At 40.6% G+C, this 24,559-nt stretch overlaps 1 protein-coding gene across 6 annotated transcripts in view; it reads right to left on the bottom strand.

Annotated features, from left to right (window-relative positions):
• Window positions 1-24,559, bottom strand: part of LOC109640161 (3-hydroxy-3-methylglutaryl-coenzyme A reductase) — a 46,080-nt gene that overhangs the window by 6,393 nt on the left and 15,128 nt on the right. For 4 of the 6 annotated variants that reach the window (XM_020104011.2, XM_069522865.1, XM_069522866.1 and 1 more), the window contains exons 2-15: window positions 24,028-24,204; window positions 22,789-22,900; window positions 15,095-15,182; window positions 14,930-15,014; window positions 14,729-14,834; window positions 13,705-13,811; window positions 13,504-13,623; window positions 13,256-13,416; window positions 8,142-8,395; window positions 7,906-8,069; window positions 3,900-4,094; window positions 3,669-3,827; window positions 2,908-3,065; window positions 2,703-2,808 (exon numbers count right to left, since the gene is read on the bottom strand). In XM_020104011.2, the coding sequence (XP_019959570.1) occupies window positions 2,703-2,808; window positions 2,908-3,065; window positions 3,669-3,827; window positions 3,900-4,094; window positions 7,906-8,069; window positions 8,142-8,395; window positions 13,256-13,416; window positions 13,504-13,623; window positions 13,705-13,811; window positions 14,729-14,834; window positions 14,930-15,014; window positions 15,095-15,182; window positions 22,789-22,900; window positions 24,028-24,204 (1,992 nt within the window). The remainder of the gene's footprint in view (window positions 1-2,702; window positions 2,809-2,907; window positions 3,066-3,668; window positions 3,828-3,899; window positions 4,095-7,905; window positions 8,070-8,141; window positions 8,396-13,255; window positions 13,417-13,503; window positions 13,624-13,704; window positions 13,812-14,728; window positions 14,835-14,929; window positions 15,015-15,094; window positions 15,183-22,788; window positions 22,901-24,027; window positions 24,205-24,559) is intronic. The other 2 variants (XM_020104012.2, XM_069522868.1) reach the window with 1 other exon arrangement.

The following is a 24,559-nucleotide window of genomic DNA, read 5'->3' as shown; positions in this document are numbered from 1 at the left end:
TTCAAACAGATTGTCGCCACTCAACGATGCACCCGACTCTATAGTTTTTTCTGGACCTCTTCCTAATATGACCTGCAGTCCTAGATACTTCTCTGTGCTCCCTTTGGATCAGTCACATAACCACAAGCCCAAAGAGACTTTCTGTCCCCCGTCCCTTAAGATCACTGTCATCAAAGGCTGTAATAATAAATGAACTAGACTCAGATCACAATATTGATTATTGTCCCTCACTGAGACCTGTCTGCATCCTGAAGAATATGTCAGCCTAAATGAATCTACTCCCTCTGGACATATCAATACACACATTCCCCAAGATTCTGGCACAGGAGTTGGAGTGGCTGCTATTTTTAACTCCAGTCTATCAATATATCCTAAACTAAGCTACAAGTCATTTGAAAGTATTGTTCTTTGTCTTCCACACCCATCCAAGGAATCACACCAGCCAATCACATTTGCTGTAGTTTACCGTGCTCCTGGGGCTTATTCTGAATATATAACGGAATTCCCTGATTTTCTAATATACCAAGTCCTAAAAACAGATAAAGTTATTATTCTCTGTGACTTTAATTTTCATGCTGACAATAATAATGAAAGCCTTAGTGTTGCATTCATTTCAGTTTTAGACTCAAGTGGTTTCAAGTGGTGTCAATGTGTACACCAAACCTACTCATTGTTGTAACCACACACTTGACCATTTAATATCATACAGTGTAAAAATTGAACATCTTATAGTACTTCCACATAATCCAATTCTATCAGACCATAATTTAATAACCTGCTGATAGTGCTGTAGATTTAAGGAAATAATTCCAATTACATTTAACCCTGGATTATCCGGCAACATAACCAACAAATTCCTCCATACCTGAATAGCAAAATCTTTATGGCCTTCTTTAATGATAAAATTCTAACTGTTAGAGATAAAATCTACAATCTCCAGCCCTCAGTTGAGACTCATTACACCATCAAGCACAAAAATCTCAGACACATCTGAGAATCCTACCAGTTATATAGCCAGACTCTCTCTGATCACCCTTGATCAGCTGACCACCATAATATCCTCTTCTAAACCCACAACTTGTATCTTATATCCCATTCCTATAAAGTTACTGAAATAAATTCTACCCCTAAGTAATATAACTTTACTGAATACAATCAATCTATCATTATCATCAGGATATGTACCACAGTCCTTTAAGCTAGCTGTAATCAAACCCCTTCTCAAAAAACCCACCCTGGTCCCAGATGTTTTGACCAACTACAGACCAATATCCAACCTCCCTTTCCTGTCTAATATCCTTGACAAGCTTGTAGCCAATCAGCTGTGTGAGTTTCTCCAGGAAAGTAATTTACAAGAAGACTTTCAGTCAGGGTTAAGAGCTCCTCATAGCAAATGCCACTAATGAGCTTCTATTAGCCTCAGATCAAGGGTTTGTGTCTGTTCTTGTTCTGTTTGATAGTTAGTGCAGCATTCACCACTATTGATCATCAAATTTTATTGCAGAGACTAGAAAAGTTAATTGGCATTAAGGGAACCACCCTAAACTGGTTTTAAATCCAATTTTTGATTCAAATTCTTTTTCTTCCAATTTGTGCAAATCAATGATGAGTCATCTGTGCGTACCAAAGTTAACCACGGTGTTCCACAGGATTCTGTGCTCGGCCCAATTGTATTGTTATTATATATGCTTCCACTAGGAAACATTATCAGGACACACTGTAAATGTTCTCCATTACACGTGGCATCTATTGCACTTCTGTCTGTCCTGCAAGCAGGATCCCTCACATGTGGCTCTCTGAGGTTTCTACATTCTTTTTCCCCTGTTAAAAGTTTTTTTGTTTGTTTTTCCTTTCTCTTGTTGAGGGTTAAGGGCAGAGGATGTCACACCTTGTTAAAGCCTTATGAGACGAATTGTGATTTGTGAATATGGGCTATACAAATAAAATTTGATTGAGTGATAACACACACACTGAATGAGACACAGTTCCACAATTCATAATACCTGGTTTCATGAATGTCAGCCCGATATGTCTCATCTACAAAAATTAAGTGTTTGTAACTCCACTGTGCATTGTCCAATCAGCACCAAAATTCTGTCACATGATCAGAATCCTTCCAACAGTGTGCAAAATGCACGCAACGCTTGGCCCTTTTGCAGCACATTGCACGCACAGTTCGCCTGCACAGTGCTGCTGCTCTAGTTTATGTTATTTTTTCATATAGCACATGGCTATTTAAGAGGCCTGTTAAACAATCAATACAATCCTTAAATGAAAGCTAAATTCACAACTTTTCAGATAAAAAGTTAAGTACTAGTAGTAATTAAATATTGCAAAGATATCAAACATTGTGTTTTTACTGTGTAAAAAAAGGAGTTTATTCTTTGAATGTTGCTGCCATGACAGAGACTGGCACTCGCTGCATCCATGAATGTCTAATTTTGTGAGATAAAAAAATTAAATTATTGGGCCAATTTCTGTGAGTCAAATATTGTGAAACAAAAAATGGAATCATCAAAATGATTGCTGGCAGACAGTTTTGGCCTGCAGGTTTGCAGTTGCCAACCATTGTCCTACATTTTTCTGTATTTCTATATATGTGATATATGTGTGATATAATGTGCATAGTTTTGTCATCAAATGTTTTTTGCTATTTAAATGAAAACCTATATGATATGAAGCACGCATACACACACAGTTACCTTGGATATCATATTCATCCCCATTGCATCTCCAGTCTTTGAATGTAAGCGAATGTATAGGTTTCTCCCAGCTACACCAACCAGCAACTTCTGGAGTCGAGCAAACCTACAAACAGCAACCACCGCAATAAACGAGATGACATACAGCCAAACACAGAGCCAATACTTACTACAGTTCTGTTCATGTCATTTTTCAGTTTTTTACCTGCTGGTGTTGTCAAAAGCTTCTTTGATAGCCTGAAAACCATCAATGCTCTCCATCCAGGCCTTTACCTCAGCAGCCTGACAAGCAGAGGGCAGCCTCACTACTGGTCCTCGAGTCATGCTGTCAGCCAGGATACAACTGCTGGCTCCACCTCCAAGCTATTACAAACAGGGGCCACAAAACCAACACAGTATTAATACAGAAAGCTTATTTCACACAAGTATTCACACTACTACTGAGCACTATAAAGAAATAGAAACTGACTAGACAGATTAACAGAAACAACACTAACACATTTTGTAATTTAAACCTTTATTATTAGCTACAACTCTTTTTTAGGATGTATGGATTTGATAACAAACAATCAAATACTAAAAAGTCTCCATTATCATTGCCCCAACTATATTAATGTCTGCCATGCCACAAGATGCACACTTGTTGACCTACCAGTCCTGACCTCCTCAAAGAGAGTTATATCATACCATAACATGCTGAGATTGCCCTCTGAGAATCAACAATAATAATGCACAATGGGTGTTTGTCATGGAAGTCAGTTTTATTTAGCTTTTACACTGTGATGTCCAAAGCGTATATATATCTCTAGAACAATTAAGTCTATCTTTTCCTGACTTATGCCACAGTTGTATAACATTTCTGTGTAAATTAACCAGGATTTATCCCACTGGGCACTTTTGATTTTGATGTGATTTTGATGAAATGTCCACTGTGATACTTCTCCTGTAGAACTTAATGACACTCACAGCAATTGCTCGACAACCACGATTGGTGCTAGCAACCAAGCAGCCCTCTGTGGTTGCCATGGGAACCTGGAACTGCTTCCCATCCAGATGCAGTGGTCCAGCCACGCCCACGGGTACAGGCATGTAGCCAATCACATTCTCACAGCAGGTGCCCATAACCTGGAAACAGAAATGTTACCAACCTTGCGAATCTGTGTTGTAGAGAGGACAACAGTTTGTGTGTGTCTTCACCTTGGAGTAGTCATAGTCGGTGTATGGCAGGGAGGAGAGTGCAGAAGGAGAGGGAAGCTTTGCAGATATCATCTGTCTTCTTATGGCCACTCCTCTCTCTGGTCTCTCCATCGTGGCCTCCAGTTTATATGCAGGGATATGTTTAGAGTTGACCAACAGCATCACCTCAGCATCACTAAGGAAACTAGGCCCAAGCTGAAACAGACACATAAAGTTTATAATTCACTGCAGATAACACCATATCAAATGTGCAACATTAACATTCAAGGAAAAAGTTTAGCTTGATAAAGCTTTTTTGTGAAGAAAACTTTCGCTAATGCAGGTTTAAATGACACACAATGATCACGATCCATGATCCGCCATCATGATCTATGGTCCAAGATCACAATCTACAAAACACCATCATTATCCACGATGTGGCCACAGCAGCAGGAAGCCTCGATTCTTGGTGTGCAGGCTCTAGTGCGGTGATATGGTCTGATGAGCTCTTTAAGGTATGATGTAGAGGTGTGGAAATTTCTCGATTCTTGGATGTATCACGATGCTGACTTGGAGTGTCATGCAGTGACTGAACATGATAGATTCATGTTTTCTGCTACGCTCACTGTTTTAGGGATGTCCTGCTTCTGCATAATTATAACCAGCGCTGCTCCAGGATCAGACAGATGCTCATTAAAGGCCCGGTCATCCTGTGTCAGTGTGTCCTCCTCACTCCTCCTTTGACCTGCGCTCACTTTACACAACACCATCACTTTACAAAACATCATCTCTGATCACAAGTTATTAGTACACTTACAGGACTGAACTTTACTTTGTGTTTGTTTGGGCAGCTCTAGAGTTTATGAGACACGTAACGTGACACACATTGACAGGACATCAGTGTTAAAGTAAGCGGAACAATCTGGAGACATAATCCGACATCATCAATTAATAACTAAATTCATGTGATTGTGTGCAGAGCAACAGAGATGAGAAACAAACACACACACAAACACACACACACACACACACACACACACACACACACACACACACACACACACACACACACACACACTCCTGCAAACAGAAATTCTTCCTGCAGATTACAACATAACACAGCCTTTTAACTTCCTTGTTGCAGAAGAGGCAACACACTTTTTATCCAGGAATATAAATATGAATTCAGCAGGTTTTTATAAAGATCAGTTTGAAGTGTGATGATTAGAAAAATCAGAGAAGCAGAGTCACAGAGAGTTGACCTGCAGAGTAATGCGCCTCAGTGCAGTGGTGCCGCTAGGGAGGGCCAGACGGGGCTGTCTTGATGCAGTAGAGCCTATAATCAGAGTTTGTCCTTTTAAGCTTTAGGTGGAGCACACAAGTCTAATCTGAATGAATGTCAAATCAGTGTGGAGAGCACTGACCACTTTCATTACTGTTGTAGTCTGATTTATGAATTGAAAACCTTATTTTTTTCAATTACACTACGTTTCTAATAACAGTTACAGCATATAATTCTTTTTAAAGCAATTTTTAAATAAAAACAGGGTTCATGTTTGTCTGACTGATTTTATTAATGGATGAAAAAGCTGCCATGTGCAGTAATATAAAATTTTTTGGATGTGATACATTGAAATGCATTGAGATGCATCGTTGTGAAGAGAAGAGTTTTAAATTCTATTCTAAATTCAAGGAAGCCTAGTGAATCTAATACAGGAGAAATTTGGTTTCTTTCCCTGGTTCTTGTCAGGACACATGCTGCATCATTTGGGACAAGCTGCAGAGTCTTCAAAGACTTACTGCTGGAGACTGTATTCAGTAAAGTTATATTTATTAGGGGCAGAATTTCTTTAGGTAACTTTGTAGGAATGGGATCTAAGATTCAACTTGTGGGTTAAGAGGATGAGATAATTAAGGTAAGCTAATCATGGTAGATCCGAATAAGCTGTCTAAATAATTAATAGGATTCTCAGTTGTTCCTGCGATTTCTGTGCTTGATGATGTATAAAAATTGAGGGCAGGATATGACAACCTTAACCTAAGGAATGGTATAATTTAGACATATTTGTAAGTAATTTCAGAGTATGATAATACTGCTGTAGATGGAAAATTAAATAACAGAGTTCTACAATTGTTTTGAAAAAAACCCAGAGAAAATAAAATAAATATTTATGTTATTTACCTAATGTCTGTATTCTCGCTCCATTTCAGTTTAGTGTGAGAGTCTCTACTGCGCTTTGCGTAACTTTGACGCAAATACATGGAACTGAGTGGAGCTTGTTACGTTAAATGCGGATGTCTACCCCTAACATCTGAAAGTCTGGTCAAAGTATCAGCATTTAACCCAAGCAAATTAGTGATGCTTTGCTGTCACTGCCCAACGGTCCATCTTTGAACTACACACAACTACACTGACCAGCTACCTGGAGTGCATTCCGTGTGGGCTACAATGGCAAGAGTGAAGCGACTGAGCGCTCGTGCCAGAGGACACAGCTCTCACTTCCTGCGCAATATTGATCAGAGGCATCTCTTCCACTGGCCCCCCACCTGTTTTATTTGCTGAGGTTTTATGATGAGTTATTTTTTCTTTTGTTCTTCTTCTTATGTCCTACCATCTTATCTTGATTTCATCTGTTTTTGTTTAACCCACAGCATTTACTTTCTCGCAGATACTCTCCCATATCTCTTTGAGTTATATCTTTGCTGTAGCTCAACATGTTTGTTTGCCTCTTCCACTAACACCTCCAATTCCATGGCATGGAATTTCGATTTGTGTTTCCAGTTAAATACTACTGCCTCCACGTTTGCACCTGTTATCATTTGTGCAATTATTTTTAGTAGATCACCCACAAAACACCCACCAACCATTACATTACATCACATTTCATTTAGCTGACGCTTTTATCCAAAGTGACTTACAATAAGTGCATCGACCATGAGGGACAAACCCAGAACAAGAATCAAACAAGTACATTTTGCTTTAAAAAAGGCAAACTACAAAGCACTACAATATAAGTGCCATATATAAATATACCTTTTTTATTTTGTTTTTTATAACATGCAATCTGTTATAATGCACACACAATTTGCACACAATTTGGCACTCTTTATTAGGGATCTTAGCAGATCAGGCCCTTAGTGTTTACGATAAATATGTGTTCACGGTCATTTGCTAGGGAAGGCAATGACTCTTTTCTAATGTATTAGGATACAATGTAATATTAGACCAACACATTTTATGCCACTTGCCTAATTTGTCTGAAATCACCCAGTGATTCACACACTCAACCCCTCTATATAAGAAACATTATTTGCTCTACATTGAGCTGTAAATTATGGTTTTGTGTAACAATTAAAGGTTGTAGAGACACACAACGCAGGATTGTTAACAGTCAGTAGGGTACAAACCATGGACCCTGTAATGGATATATATATTCACACGTTCAGTAACTGCAGTTTACTATGAAATATAATAGGGACAGCGCTCACAACTTACAGCAGATAATAATAGATAATTTGTTGTTTTTAATTTGTACTGATTAGAGTGATAGCATTTATGACCTGCTATGATATTTGTGTATGCAGTATTACCTAAGTGCTAGCCAGTTCAGTGCTCATGTATGTTAGCAGTTCATCCCTGTCCATTTAGGTTATTATAATACAAATATATTTGATCTGTCATAGAAGTAATGTTCCAGTGCAGTGAAGGAGAACTGTAACGTATAACAATGTACAATCTAATATCTGGGAAAGTACAACTGAGAGCTGATTAGATTTGAGGCCAAACTTAGCCAGAAAAATCAATACAAATGTATTTTCTTTTGGCATTTAATCAGTTAAACCTCAGAGACACCAGAGTGTTACAGCTATGTTAAATCACACAACTTTCTCAAACCCTGCAGTCTTATTGATGTATTTGACTACAAACACATCTTAGAGAGGTGGGTAGTAAGCAGAGGTGATGTTAACCATCTCACCAACTATCAGCTGTGATATGGAAGTTAAAGTGGTTTATGTGATGTTTTACCTTTGAATTGTTGAGGATTGCCACACATTGGTCAAGGTTTCTAGGCTTTGGGGGGGAGGTCAGCTGGACAGCTTCAGACTTGAGCTCTTCTTCATCCCCCGCAACAAAAATATTCTTTGGAAGGGGATCAGCGGCTAGGGCAGACACAGGCCGGATAACCTCATCTAGGGAAACAAGGAGTTTATTATCACAGTGCTACACAAATTCATCTTCTACAACATCACCACTCGACACACCTTTCTCTGCCTTGCTGCCAGTTGCCAAATCAGTCATGGTGGGGGAGGGGTCAAGGGGTCGGAGAGCTAGCGTCTCCTTCCTGCAGCAGGTTTCAGTAAGCTGCCGCAGGGTCAGGGTGGGGGCGGACATAGTGATGGGGTTCTTCAGTGACAGGGTCGACTCCATCTCAACCTGCTCGAAGAAGATGTACTTGATAGCTAACAGCAGGGCCAAAGCCAGACAGATCACTTGCTCTATGTCCATGGTTATCATCCTGCAGGGGTGGACATCAAAAACATTTTATTAAAGCAAATTTGGACCTAGTCAGTAATAATTAATAGACTTCTGACAAAAAATAGGGAATTAGGGAAGTCTCTATTTTAAACCAGAGAACCAAGAATAGAATGTTTTGGGCTGTTAATTAATGAAAAGCTGACCCTGTTCTCAACTTTTCATACAGAATTCATAGAAACACTTCTCTTAAGTGTCACTGAGAGACAATTAAGCTCTAATACACTGCTCCAAAAAATTAAGGGAAAACATAAGTCACACATCAGATCTTGTTGAAAGTATGATTCAAGTTGAAAATCTTTACCAATGTAAATTATACATTTGTTGAGAACAAAATAAAGTAACAATGGAAAACAAAATCATCAACCCATTGAGGGTTGTATCCAAAACGTCAAGTTAAAAGTGAAATCACAGGATGATCCAACTTGCGAGAATTTAAATTACGCCAACTCATAATGTGATTCATCAGTATGGTCACACATGATTAAGATAAAAAAGCACCAAATCAGGGAGCCAAGAGCCGCTGCGTCTGTGCATGCCGCCATCTTGTGAAAACATGGGTGGTGAAGGGACTAACCAAATGGGTTACTGGCATAATAGTAGCACTTTGTATTGTAAAGAAGTCTTTCCGCGACTTCCCAAATTGCATTCATCTTTTGTTCTCACACAGACCCTTTATTTAGCTCAGCCAATGTAATAGTATAAAACCTCGATCAGAATTTTGACCATTAGATAGAATTTTGTTGCCTTGCTGTAATTCCTGTTTCCACTGCACAGAGAATGAAAGTCATTTGAACCAGACACAGCATTAGGACCTAAAGTTATATTTACCCTTCCTCAGGTGCCACAAGAATGGCTATGGCATTTGAATAATACAAATATAATTAATCATGAGCAGGTCTGATACATCCATCAGAGGGCATTTACTGTTTGGGTGTGATAGCGTATAACATATATTCTTTTTTGGAATATTGTTATTTGGAATAGTGAAAGATGGCGCTGCGTGAGTGGCAGCCTGTCACAGCAGCTCTTGCTCACTTTTAAGCTTTTCCCGCTTTGTATATTTATTTTCTTACTTTTTAACTGTTCTTTTTTACTTCTCTTTGGAGCTCTCTTTCCGGTCAGTATGGAGACCAGACTTGTTTTTCTCGCTCTGATCTTAATACTTCTTTTTTCAACGCTGCCCTATTGTTTACAGTGGGGATCAGCTGTTGGCCCTCAGTAGCGCAGCGGTGCCGCCGCACGAGCAGCCTGCGAGCTGAAGAGGAGGAGACGTGGGTGCCGTGTCGGAGCTGTTCACCGTAGCAGGAAGAGACGCTACAGACCCGTCCTCCCGTCTGTCATCATGGGGAACGTGAGATCTCTCCCCAATAAGATGGACGAGCTAATGGCGCTGACCCGGCATCAGAGTGACTACCGCGAGTGCAGCATCCTGGTGCTCACTGAGACGTGGCTGACGGTGCTGACCCTGGACACGGACGCTAACCTGGACGGCTTTCAACTGCGGCGGGCAGACAGGACGACAGAGAGCGGTAAGAGGAAAGGAGGAGGGCTGGCTGTGTTTGTTAATGACAGATGGTGTAACTCTGGGTACATCACTGTTAAAGAACAGGTCTGCAGTAAGGACATCGAACTTTTAGCGGTTAGCATGAGGCCGTACTACCTCCCGAGGGAGTTCACACAGGTGATTGTGTTCGCTGTATATATGCCCCTCTCTGCCAATGCTGATGCAGCTAGTGATGTTCTCCACTCAGTCACAAGCTCACTGCAGACACGGCACCCACACGGCCTCTTCCTCATCTCTAGAGACTTCAATCATGCCTCTCTGTCCTCCACCCAGCCCACATGTCGCCTGCAACACCAGAGACAATAAAACACTGGACTTATTTTATGCCAACAGCAAGGAGTCATACAACTCCCCCCCCTCCCTCCCCTGGGAAGATCTGATCACAACCTGGTGCATCTCCTGTCTGTTTACAAGCCCCTTGTTAACAGGCAACCAGTGGAAACCCGCACAGTTAAGACATGGACTAAGGAGTCTGAAGAGGCTCTGAGAGATTGCTTTGACTCAACTGTGTGGGAAGAACTGTGTGTTTCTCATGGGGAGGACATCGACAGTTTAACAGGCTGCATAACGGACTATATAAACTTCTGTGTTGATAATCACTGTACCCACCAGGACTGTACGGTGTTTTTCTAAGAGCAAACCCTGGATTTATCCTGACATAAAGGCTCTACTTAAGTAGAAAAAGAGGGCCTTTAGGTCAGGCAACAAGGAGGAGCTGAAGGCTGTGCAGAAGGAGCTGAGGAAGAAGATCAGAGAGGGGAAGAACAGCTACAGGAGGAAGATGGAGGACCAGCTACAGCAGAGAAACGTCAGTGGAGTCTGGAAAAGCCTTAAAACAATCTCAGGGCAGAGGAAACCAGACTCCCAGGCTGCGGGGGATCAGACCTGAACCTATTCTTCAACAGGTTTGACCAGACAGACAACCCCTCCCCGGCCCAGTCATCTCTGCTGCCCCCCACCACCTCTTCCATCCCCCCCATTTCCTGCCCCATTCTCACCTCTACCTCCCTCTCCACTGCTTTCATGTTGCAGACTCCCTCCACTCCCTCCCCTAACATTCACCCTCCCCCCAATCCAACACTAAGCCGCCCTGCTCCGCTCTGTCCCTCTCATCTCTCAAGGTGAGAAGATGAAGGTGAAGAAGGCTATGGGTCTAGATGGGATCAGCTCCAGGCTCCTCAAGTCCTGTGCAGACCAGCTGTGCAGGATTATGGAGTACATCTTCAACATGAGCCTGAAGCTGGGAAAATGCCACTGCTATGGAAAACCTCCTGCGTGGTACCAGTACCAAAGATCCCTCACCCGAAAGACTTCAAAAGCTACAGACCAGTTTCTCTCACTTCACACCTGATGAAGACCCTGGAGCAGCTGGTCCTCGTCCATCTCCGCCTTCTGGTGGGTCCTTTTATGGACCCACTCCAGTTCGCCTATCAACCTGGCATCGGGGTGGACGACGCCATCATCTTCCTCCTGGACAGATCGCTGTCTCACCTGGAGAAGCCTGGAAGCACTGTGAGGATCATGTTCTTTTATTTCTCCAGTGCTTTTAACACCATTCAGTCTACACTTTTGGGGGACAAGCTGGAGCTTGCAGGGGTGATCCAACACCTCACAGCCTGGATCGTTTACCTCACCAACCGGCACAGGGAAAAGTCCTGGCCCCTTTCCTGTTCACCCTGTACACAGCAGACTTCTACCAGCAATCACCTCACTGCCATCTACAAAAGCTCTCTGACGACTCTGCTATCGTCGGCCTCATCAGGGACGGGGACGACAGAGCCTACAGAGAGCTCATTGAGGACTTCGTAGACTGGTGCCAGCTGAACCACCTCCAGCTCAATGCTGGGAAGATCAAAGAGCTTGTGGTGGATTTCCGCAGGCACAAACAACCCTGCACACAGGTGAACATCCAGGGAACGGATTTTGAGATGGTGACATCTTACAAGTACCTGGGTGTTCACATGAACTGGACTGATCACACTGCAGCAACATATAAAAAGGGTCACAGCAGACTGCATCTGCTGAGAAAGCTCAGGTCCTTTGGTGTGCAAGGTGCACTCCTGACTTCTTTCTATGACTCTGTGGTAGCATCAGCCATTTTTATTCTCTGCACTTCATAGTATAATCACTGGGAGCTATGGCTTATTTGGTGAACACTGGAAATCATGCAAGCACTGAAACTGCGCATGGCAGGCTTAAATGTGGACAAAACTCAATCAATCAAATTTTATTTTTATAGCCCATATATAGCCTGTCAACAAATGCCACTGAAAACTTTGATTGTGTAAAAAATATGAAGGTTGAGGCTTCTATTCCTTTCTTTTGCACATTCTGGAATTAAGATGGAATCTTTGTTTTTGGTATTCCTGGATTCCAGACGACTGGTGAAACAGTATTAGCAAATATGAAGATGTTTGAGAAGCATTATCAAAGTCTTGCCTGAATATGGTTGTGGGCACAAAGGTGGTTTAGAGCATCTCTACCTGTACCAGATAATCAATCAGCGAAGGTGAGAGCTGATTGATCCTCTGGTACAAAAGGCAGCAGAGCTGCCTCAGAGAGACCAATCAAGACGGAGACACACTCAGGACTGAGACACACGGACAGGGTCACATGGGCCAGGCTCACAGATACAGACCTACAAGCAAGATGTCCAATGATAAGTGTGTTTTTAGTTTAGTTTGAGTGACCAATAAAGCTAATAAAATAATGCTGCAAAGCAACAGTCTGTCTCTAACTGTGTGTGGGAGACCCTGGTGCCATCATCTATTGCCACTATTGTCCTCTATAGCACTGTTTTTAAATCACCTAGAAATAAACAGTCAGCCTTCACCTTTTTTAAATGCTTACCAACACAACGTTTAGAATTCAAAAGTGACCCTGGGTTCGAAAAGGTTGCTAACCACTGCATTATAAGATGTTTTTGATGTTCTGGACAAATTTGGTTTCACACAATATTTTACTTTGTGGATTAAAGTTTTGTATTCACATTCCCTGGCACCTTTTTATACTAACTCCCAGCAGTCAAGCCTGCTCATGTGGTAAATTACAGGACATATGGGGGCTTTAAGGCAGTAACTGGGGAAGGATTACATTACATTACTGTTGCTGGAGTTCTACTTAAAATAGGTTCTACATTTACTTTAATTAGCTGATCTGCATCAAGTGGATTTTATATTCTTGAAGACATACACAACTGATGAAGCAATACACAAAATATAGTGTTGCTTTCACTCATCAACATGTAGTCAAAAGCTAGCATGTCAACAGTCTCACCTAGTGAGGTAGAAATACCATAGTGGTTTCTCTGGCTCCATCCTCCTAGGCGAGAATTGGTCCAGCTCCATGCCAAGCTGTGGGACTTCCACTGTGGTGTTAATAGATGAGGGTTCTGCGATCCAGCGGCTGTGGGCATGAACCATCACCAAACCCAGGGACTGCACAAGGAGAAGAGAGCACAAAGTAAATATCATGCTTATGTTCAAATAAAAACTAAGACACAAATTTAGTGCAATAGGTGTTACCATGATCATTTTAACTCTCTGAGTTACAGGGTTGGGTTTGTTGTCCTCCTCCTCCTCCATCACTCTAGAGAAGTGGCTAAGCTGCCAGATAGGATGGCCCTCCTGACTCTCACGCGACAACTTATAGAAAAAACACCACAGTCAATACAAAGGCCATAAACAAGCACATTAAACACATTCAATAACACAAAAAATGCTTACCTCCAGCACCAGTGAGACACATGCAGGAAAGAAAGTCATGAACACCAAGTAGTTGGCTAAAACAGACATGCAGCCAAAGCAGCACATGATTTCCAACTGCCGCACACCTGAAAGATATAGGACAGATACTTGCCTTCAAGAACAACTCACATGAGAACTGACAGCAATATCACAACTAGAATTACCGCCCTGCAGCTAAATGCATCAGCAAACCGGTGCAGTTTCAGACTAGGTACACATATATTTTCCCAGACTCATATCAAGTCACTGTGATCTTTACCTTTGACGACTGAAATGGTATTAATTACATTTTGAGTCCTGGTCATAGTTTGAAGAAATTCCGAAAATACAGACTTCAGTCATCTTTTGAGTCCAAGTAAACGTTTGTACTAAATTTGAAGAAATTTCATTAAGGTGTTCCTGAGATATTGCATTCAAAACACAACAAACATGCTTTGTTAGGTTACACTGTACTTGACCTTTGACCACCAAATTCTAATCAGTTTATCCTGGAGTCCAATTGAACGTCAGTACCTAATTTAAAGAAATTCCCTCAAGGTGTTCTTGAGATATCATGTTCCTTAAAATGGGCAGATGGACAGACAACCTGCAAACAGAATGCCTTTAGCCACTGGCTGTCACATCATGGAGGTATAAAAATTAGCTTATCAGAGTGTTAATATTTGATATCTGGAAATGTACTGCTCTTTCATTTCCTGTTGGTCAGCAAACTACAAACTAGGTAATCATCTTCTAAGAAAAGTGGTTGAATGGATCGACCGATATATCTATTCAAATCAGGTCGAGTCTGACAAAGGGACTTTCCCCAGCTCATTTCTTTGAACTTTTTAATTTACAGTTATATGTGCTTATCTTCACTTATCTCCAAACATATGCTTCGATCGATTTTCATCATGAAAACTGATCTCAGCTTAAGGAAGTAACGTGCACTAAAATGGACAAGCTTTCACTACAAGTCTTATCTAATTCAAGGAATAATGAACCTCCAAATGGCAGAAAATACCTGACATGGTTCCCACTCCAATCACTAAGCACTCAACCAGGGCATCCAATGTGAAAGTAGGTCCCAGTACTGCCATACCACGAGCAATGTTGTCTCTCACTTCATCCTGAAAAAGAGTTAAAGAGTAAAATTTTCCATTCTATGAATGCTGTTGAATGTCAATCATATGTGAGAGTATTTTTTAGTAGTATTTCTTCATACCTGAGAACTCGAGCTTAAGGCAAACTTGGCAAGAGCGCATGCTTTAGACAGGTCAATAAGAAGTAGGAAGAAGGGCAAAGCCTCACTAAAGGACAGAACACAGCAATCAGCTAAATCATTTAACGTAGACATTATGAAAGGACTGTTTGCAAAGTGTGTCCTTACTTGAGGCCTGTGAGCTCTTTATCAAGGAAGTGAATGACCACTGTGCTGAACACGAAGCTCGAGAATATGGTGAAAAGACCAGCAATGCCTGCAGGGGAGTAGATGAAGTGCTTTTTGTTATATCTGGTTGGTTAGGTCTAAATATGGTAAATTGACTGCTTTTATCAAAATGCTTTTCTAATCTGTTGACCATTTAAAGTTTTTTAAGGCCCTTTCAGATGGGACTGCGCTCTGAGACCCATTCTTTAAGTATTCTAAGAAAACTCTACGTCAGATTCATGACGCATTCTTAAAGTTGTTTGCATCTGTGTTCGATAGTTGAGAGAGTGTGCAAGTTTTTCCCAATTAGCATAGGTAAACGCCCTGCCAATGCCCATAATAGGGCATGTGACTGCAGTGCCATGTGCCCACAAAGAAATAACAAGAAAACTGAGAGAACATTTAAGAAGCTTGGTGGTCTAAATGGTCTGTATTTATAAAGTGCTTTTCTAGTCATGATGACCACTCGCTTTACAGTCCAGTTTTACACTTACCCATTCACACACACATTCATACAGTGCATCTAGGTGCAGTACTTTTCTCTATTGAATGACATAAGAATTTTGGGGTTCAGTATCTTGCCCAAGGACACATTAGGAATGGGGAAGACTGGTATCAAACGGCCTTCTGGTTAGAGGATTTAATGGAAAATTTGTAATTTGTGGATTTGATATTGCATGAGCAGAGGTGTGTATGGAAGATTGACCAGATTGTTTATCTAAAAGGGCAACTTTAGGTTTACCATCTATTGCTAAGAGATTATAACTGTATGTCATCTTTGAAGCCACAATTTTATGGTATCTCACACCCGGTGTTTCATTCCAGGGTCTTCCACAGAGATGTCAGGACAGGATGTCTCCTCCACTAATAAGACATCAGGAGAGTAGGTCTGTGGATTATAAGAACACAGACCTCACCTCTGTTCTTTGCTCATTTGAATTTGTCATTCAGGTGATGTGTATTATGAGTCCATCTGCAGATGCTGAATTAAACATACAGAAAGAAGTTAGACTTTGTGCTTGATTCACAGAAATTGCCATCACAAGGACAACCGCTCTAACCCGTGCCACAGCCCCACAGCCGAGAGGGAGAAAGGAAAAGAAAAGGAAGGAGCACAGAGTTATCTGAGCTGTAGCTGTGCATCACTGGAAACACAGCACTGCAGAGGAACCCTCAGCTGAGCATCTTTGGATACGGTCCAGGTTCAGACAAAATGTTTTCGCTAATATTGGAGTTCAGGTCCTGCTCAGTGGCCAAACCTGATGCAGTTAAAGAAGACATAGTATACTTTTTCAGTATTTCCTTTCCTCTGGTGGGTTGTATAGGTTTTTCTATAATTGTGTGAGTTAATAACTCAGTAATTTTTCATCTTGAAAACAATACCAGTGTTTATCCTTGTTTCTGTCGTGGTCTCATTTCATTTCACCTCATCACTTTTTTTGACAACGTCTGTGTACGCTCCCTTGTTTTAAAATTAATTTAAGGTATTATAGGGAGGATCAATGCAATTTCTCTTAGAAAACTTCCTAGAGACCTTTCATAGCAACCTTGCGGACTGACGACTGATTATTTTTAACTAGCATGGTTCTTCAAGATGTCCCAGTAAGTCTGTGAAAAGCCTCCAGCTGGTCCAAAATGCTGTAGCATGAGTGCTGACAGGAACTAGAAGGAGAGATCATATTACTCCTTTCTTAGCTTCTCTGCACTGGCTCCCTGTAAAATTCAGAATAAAATTATAGATCCTGCTGCTCACATACAAAGCCCTAAACAATCAAACCCCTTCAAATGTCAAAGACATTATAACACTGTTTTGTCCCAATAGATCACTTCTCTCCCAAAACACAGGAGGAGAGTAGAGTAGAGTAGAGTAGAACAGGAGGTAGAGCATTCAGCTACAAGGCTCCTCTCCTGTGGAACCAGCTCCCACTCTGGGTTTGATAGGCAAACACCATCTCTGCATTTAAGGTTAAACTTAAAACTTTCCTTTCAGGTGAGTCCTGAACCATCCCTTAGTTATACTGCCATAAGTCTAAATTGCTGGGGGAACTCCTATCACCCACTGAGCACTTCTCCCCTCCTCTCTGCTAGAGGTTTCTTCGATTAAATACATTCTTAATGTCTTGTCCTTCTATGTAAAGTGCTTTGAGATAATGTATATTATGATTTGGCGCTATACAAATAAAATTGAATTGAAATTGAATTGATTGAGGGCTCAGTTCAAAGGCCTCCAATGACTATATCTATAATAGGTGTCCGAGTTGGACTGATAACCAGTGATTAAATATACCATTAAAAAAAAAGTGATCTAAAGCCAAAATCCAATAAGGAAATATGAAACCATTAGTGTTGAGCCAAATCATGTGCTTTAAACTAAAAAGGAGGTTGGAGGTTAGGGTTAGGGGTTACTGCTATAGGTCTAAACTGCTGGGGGAATTCCCACCATGCACTGAGCATTTCTCCCCCTCTATCTATCTCTCTGCGCCCACATTTATTTATTTATTTTACTACATGTCACTAACTTTGTGTTTATTCCCTCTCAGTCTCTTTGCAGATATCTCTGACTCCAGAGCTGCAGTATTCAGACAACAGTTATTATTATTATTCTTATATGAATTGTTGCTGCTATAATTAATAACATCTTTACATTCATAATTATCACTCTAATTGTTTTCATTATAACAACTAGTAAGAGCTCCCCCTCCCCCTATCTGTTCTCTCTCCTCTTTTCCACCAATCTTCCCTCTCCTGCCGATTTTCTCTGCTCACCCCAACCGAATTGAATTTTTTGTCTTCTTCTTCATGCTGCTACATCAGTGTACAAACATGAGACGCCATCTCCAACTGGTTTGAAGGAGTAAGGATGCCAGTTAAACAAGGCTGGCTATTTACCTTGATAAACAAGGCTAGTAAACAGTTGGGAGATTGCTAACAGGCTGTGAGTGGACATTTTACTCACTAGCCATATCCTAAAGTTTAATTAATTTAGTAATAATTTAGTTCACATAGTTGAGTTCACAAGTTTGTGTTCACATCTGCAAAGATAATATTACAGCACATAGCTGTCCTGGTGTAAAGTGAGGGACAAGCATGTGAGAAGCAAAGCAATATATATTATGTGTACTGGGGATATAGTACTTGGAGATATTTGACAGAATTGAGACAGTACAAAACACATTTGTTTCTTTCAGAGTATCAAAGATGAATAAAAATGAATAATAACACATCTTTGCACAGCCTGTTTTCAAGTGGCGTTCTTCTGACCTCACTGGTCACCCCTTTTCAGCCAGAGCCACCTGGGTTTAAACCACAAGAGATCATGTCTTTCATAAATTTTGCACAAAACTATACTCCTCAGATCATGAACCCAACCAATCTGAAATTGAGACCTTTCTAAACAACCTGGATCTACCAACATTACAGACCTAACAAGCAAACATTTTAGATGCACCACTCAAAACAGATGAACATAATAAAGCCCTCACTAAAATGCCCAACAATAAATCACCTGGATCTGACGAATTTCCCATTGAATTCCATAAACACTACTGGAATAATCAATCACCTCTATTTTACAAAGTAACTTTAGAAACTAAAGCCACCTCACCCTTACCCACACACATGAATACAGCAGTGAAGACAGTTTTATTAAAATAATCTAAAGATCCAACTCACCCATCTAGTTAATGGTCAATCTCACTAATGTAGCGAACCCTGCGAGCTAGTTCAGGCAGCCAACTCGAGCTGCGCTGCTCCAGTCAACCCCTTTGCTCGCACTGCTGCTGCAGTATTGCTACCAGTTGCTACACCACCCCAGCAGCAAACTATAGCCTCTAGGGGTGGGGGTGGGGGGGTATACAAGTATTTGCTCGCCACTTCCATCATATCTGTGTAATCATATCGGGGGAGAGATTGAGTCGGAGCCTAGACGCCAAACACAAACTATGTTGTACTACTGCAATAAACGGTTAAATGTGAGTTGTCTGACTGAAATAAACACAGTTTATGAAGGATACTAATTCACCCTGATTAAACAGGGTTGATCAAACAGACATGCTTCAGATAACATCAGTAGGCTTTCCAATTTAATTAATATAGCACAACAAAAAGAAAACTGATCCATAATCATATTATTAGATGCAGCAAAAAAAAAGCTGAAAAAAGCTTTCCGACAAATCAACTGGAATTTCTTGCTTTGAATCCAATTTTGACATGTTTATTGAAGCACTCAAAGACAAAACAAAAAAAATTAAATAATTCAGAATGCCAAAACACAACAATTAGTCTTGAAATATTTTTTATCGAAATAGCCTCAAACCAACAACAATAACTCATGATTTGTTTTAGAACAAAAACAATGCAAAATACTTCAATCACAGACCATCCATTCCTACCACAATCAATCAAACAAATAGAATACTCCGAAAATTTCACAACTCCTCAACTGTGACAGCCGGAGGAAAAACACAACAAAATCACTAAATATTAACTCACACCAAATACAGTAAATACACTCCCATCAGGGCAACAAAAGGGAACCATCACCCCCATTACTATTCCAAAACAACCAACTCATGTCATTCAATACACTGTTGCAGAAGTTGTTTGGGAAAGACCAGTTCCCCCACTGCCGACAACTAAAAACCATAATTAAGTCAAAGATTTATATTACCAACAATTCTCTACAACATTCCAAACTTAGAAACAAGATCATGAAAATCCCCTACCTGAAAAAAATAACGTTGTAACTCTGTAAAGTCATATCCCTGTCACAGAACTCAATTAAACCCCTTCCCTATGAAAACCAACATAAACATGCAACGTTATGCTGCCTGAAACATCATCCAGCTTGACTGGTTTATAGTGGGTCAGTGTCGGTCTGGGGAGGCACAGACCTTATGTCATAGCAAATGGGTGCTCAGCCTTTCCCTGAATTCCTCAACTGGCATAACACTTCGGATACGCACTGGAAGCAGCAATCATAAGATATTGGACCAGCTGGCCAATCAGCACAGACTGGGCTTTCTTGCAAGAGCTCAAACATAGCATTACAGAACGCCCGAGGCAGCTGCAATCGACATGTTTTTGAACATTGGAGCCTGGAAACCATGTCAAGTAGTGCCCCAAATGTACCCTAAAAACTAGTTTAATATGTCTCCTTTAATGTGAGTTGTGCTGAGTGCCTGTTACTTTATCTCTGAAACGCACATATGAAGAGCCCTTTGCTGGTAGTGTCCACTTCCAAAAGAGGCCACAAGGAGTAAGGGTAGAAAATCTTCCCCTTGGAAATGGGACAACACTTGCTGTGTCATACGCAGCTGACCGACGTTATTATATTAACAACCGTTATCAACTAACTTATAATAGTAACACATCTGAAAACTGCAGGACAGACGGGACAGATTGATCAATTGATTGATACAAACTAAGTCAGAATTATTTCAATCTAACATATGTCAATGACAATGGAGAGCTTCCAGAACTCAGTCTCCCAGGGTGCTTCATCTTCACACATGAGGACACGACTCTCAATCACTAATGGGGGTGGCTGTGGCTGAGGGGGTAGTTCGATCCCCAGTCTTCCCATCTGCATGCCAAAGTGTCCTTGGGCAAGATACTGAACCCCAAACTGCCCAATAGAACAACAAAAAGTGCTAGCTATAGAAGCACTCTATGTATGAATGTGTATGTGAATGGGTGAATGGAAAACTGTAGTGTAAAGCGCTTTGAGTGGTCTTCAAGACTAGAAAAGCGCTATATAAATACTACCATTTACCATTTTAATGGGAGAGTTTCCCCTCTCCTCGAGCTCTCTTTCCTACTGACCTCTTCCAGAGGAGTAGGTACCGCTCCTGCTCTCCCAGCCAGGGAGATTACCTCCCCACCCAAGCTCTCCAACTTCAAGCAGGTCTGCCTGGAGCAGACTGCTAAAACCTTCCAAAGGCCTGCCTAAGAGACTAAGAACTTCATCACAACTGGCCAGGAGACAAGGTCTGACCAGCAGATGCACAACAGGAGCCAACAAATCAACAAGACCACTTCACTGGACTTCAAACAGCACATCCCCTTTTTCATGGACAGGTAACACACCTGGTCTTTATTGTTATGCTAGGCTAAGCAGGTCTGTTTTTGTTCTATTTCGTGTCATGTTATAAGTTTGATTTGTGTTGATGTGATATTTAGTAATATGTTATTTGAAAGCTAATGTTAGTTCTGTTATGCTGTCCACTTTCTCTGCATGCAAACTACTTTCTTTAACCTAGCACCAACACCTCACACACTCATCTCCCCAAACTTAACATATACAGTACATGTAATCTCAGCCACATGGTCCCACCACTCCAGGGGGCCTTTGTCTTCATAGTGGCCAGCCGCCATTTTGAATTTCATTCACTAACTCACACATGCATATTCGCATACACATTTGCACATCTCTATATAGTAAGTACACCTTTTGTTAGTTTTTGTGTTTATACTTTTATTAGTTTCATAATAAATGTTTTTCTTAAGACACATGTAGTTATTAATGTTGCATAAGTGTGAATTTTGCTAATCTCTACACTGTCAAGAGCTCCATATCGTTCAACTGTGCTAGCTATTGATGTTGTAATTGTGGTAATAGTAATTAATTTAATTACTAATCAGAGTTCCAAATTTGTAGTCAGTAATTCCATGAGACTTAATCAATAAATTGGCTATCTTTTCCCTTCCTTTGAAGGGTGGTGCCCCGATTTAGCTTTTATCAATTAAAGTTATTATTTAATATTAATATTTTCCTGATAGCCAAATTTATTGAATGCCCAAAAGCACACCATTTAATGGTGCCATGCTTAAGGTAGAATAATCACAACATTATTCTCACTCAGATGGTATACATGCTTTTGACGGCGTGAATAGTGATTTGCTTACGATTATGCTTATTTTACCCGCAGCAGTCGCCATTTGGATTTGCTTTGTTCATACAGTAAAGCATTCAGGAATTTATGTCAACCCCTTAGTTTCTGGGAGGTCCTGAATACACTATGGTTGAAGGGCTGTTTGAAGGGCTAGATGGCCACTGCTCCTACATCACATAGTGAAATTGGAAAACACTACCCCTTTATGGCCACGTGCAAAACAAAGGGCTAGGGCCAAGTGGTACAGCTAAGGGGTGAATTGGGACAGGGCCTAAATTGGTTAGAGCTTATAAATGTTGATTTATATTTTCAATTAATTACCCAGCCCTAGCTGGGAGTCAAACAAGGAACCTTCAATCTCTGTACAAACCCTCTACCTCCTGAGCTTAAATCCCCTAGTTTAAATGCCCTTAAAGTGCAGTTTACAGTGTATAGAATTTAGTGATATCTAGTGGTGAAATTGCTGTAAAAAACATGGCGGCCTCCGTAGAGAGGACCCCCTTGATGTAAATATAAAGTATTTAAATATAAAGGCCCTATTCTAGGGTAAAGAAAACAACAATTCATACAATTTAGATGAAACACATTTGTGAAAACATCACAAGGATTATTTTCCATTCAATTTCAGCCAATAGATCTCTTTCACCTAAATCTTACACACTGGACCTTTAAATCTCAACTCCCTTTACAATCATAAGAACCACAACATCTTGGTCACTCTTGACATCTTATTAACATCATATGTGCTCATGAATAATTTACCTAAAATGTATTTGGATCCCAGCTGTCTCAAGTTCTGGAACTGGAAGTAAATATAGATGATGGCAATGCAACGGGTTATTGTCAGGATGATGATATCACTGCTCAGAATCTGCTATAAAAAGAGAGACAATGTGATCAGTGGCAAGGTGACAAAATTTCATCAGAAATGTACAGTTTGGTGAGGGACATTTTCAGAGATATGCCTATTCATTATCTTGTTAAAAGTACAATGTTCAAATTGATTGCACTCTCATGTAATTTGCGGTAATAAAATAATAATAAGGTAAATAAAAAGCCAAAGCCAGCAGCTTAACACAAACCCTTGTTTCTTTAATTCATACAAAAATTTAAAGTAATGTGCCAGGCTGTTTCTTGGTTGGGAGCAGTGAGTTCATGGAGTTTCGTCCTTACTGTTAGGTTGCCGGTAAGCCACAAGAAAGTCAGGGGATCACTAGAAGCTGCTCATTGTCATTAAAACTGGAAGAGATCATCCATTGCCAAATTGCAATTGAGGTTCTGTTGCTTCCCATTGCTTGCACTACAAGCATTGCATGGGAAGCAAGCATGGCATGTTAGCATGAATGCCACTATGTCATGTGACTGATTTGTTGTTGTCATTATGACGATCTCTCAGCAGCAGGCACACCTGCTGTCAACCATTAAAGGTTAAATGTGTAGAATTTAGTTATATCTAGTGGTGAAGTTGTATGTAGCAGCTGAATACCCTTTACCTCACCCCCCTCTTCGAGAGGAGAGAACCTGTGGTACCCCTTTAAAAAGGTGTTTGGTTTGTCTACTTTGGACGATTGTAAACAAACATGGCAACATCCATAGAGAGGGCCCGCTCCTGATGTAAATAAAGTATTTAAATATAAAGGGCTCATCATAGGGGACAGAAAACAACAATTTGTAAAATGTAGATTATTATAAATTTTATATTCACTCCCATTCACCTTAATCTTACACACTGAACCTCTACAGCATTGTGTGTGTGTACTCTCAGGATAGAGTCACACCCTCAAATGAACCAGACTTCATGCCAATCCACCCAATATTTATATTTTAGTCTGGACAAAAATGGTGAAGCCAAGGGCTTTGAGTTAAGAGCATGGTTAGTAAAATGATTCATGTACTGCGAGTACTTGTGACAAATAATCTTAATTTCAATTAAAGAGATGCTTTGTGGTGAATACAGTACTGCAGATAACAGACACATTCTTTACCCTCTTGTTGACTTACCTCTTCTGTTTTAGGGCAGTCAAAGTTCCAGCCACAGATCTGGTCATTACCAGTGAACATGTTCATGGACATCATACAGATGGTGAGGGTGACAGTGCCAACAATCACCTCCCATGGGTGGGAGGCCACCAGAAGTCCATGCATACGGAACAGATGGGTCAGCATGGTGCAATTAATCTGCAAGATCACACAAGTGGAAATAAGCAGGAAGTGATATTTTCACATTTAAAAGGACATTGTGGTAAACAATGTGATCATACAAAACAGGGTTACTGAATTGGCCTATGACTACTGTATGTGTACAGTGAAACCTTGTCATGGACAATGACAATGAGAAGGTACAGGTTTACTAAGCTCTGATGTTAATGATCCATCCATTATCCAACTCCAAACTCCAATCAGAAAAAAAAAACTGCTGAACCTTTTTGCAGTATGGCGGCATTTCTACCCACTCCAGTTGCAAATACTTTGCAAATAGTATAATAATTATACAATAACATCTGCAAATAATAATCATTAGCGAATAAGCATT

Source organism: Paralichthys olivaceus, chromosome 4, assembly GCF_024713975.1.
Source record: "Paralichthys olivaceus isolate ysfri-2021 chromosome 4, ASM2471397v2, whole genome shotgun sequence".
Lineage (NCBI taxonomy): Eukaryota > Metazoa > Chordata > Actinopteri > Pleuronectiformes > Paralichthyidae > Paralichthys > Paralichthys olivaceus.
The sequence above is the reverse complement of the archived record's forward strand: the minus strand, read 5'-3'. Positions and strand labels throughout refer to the sequence as shown.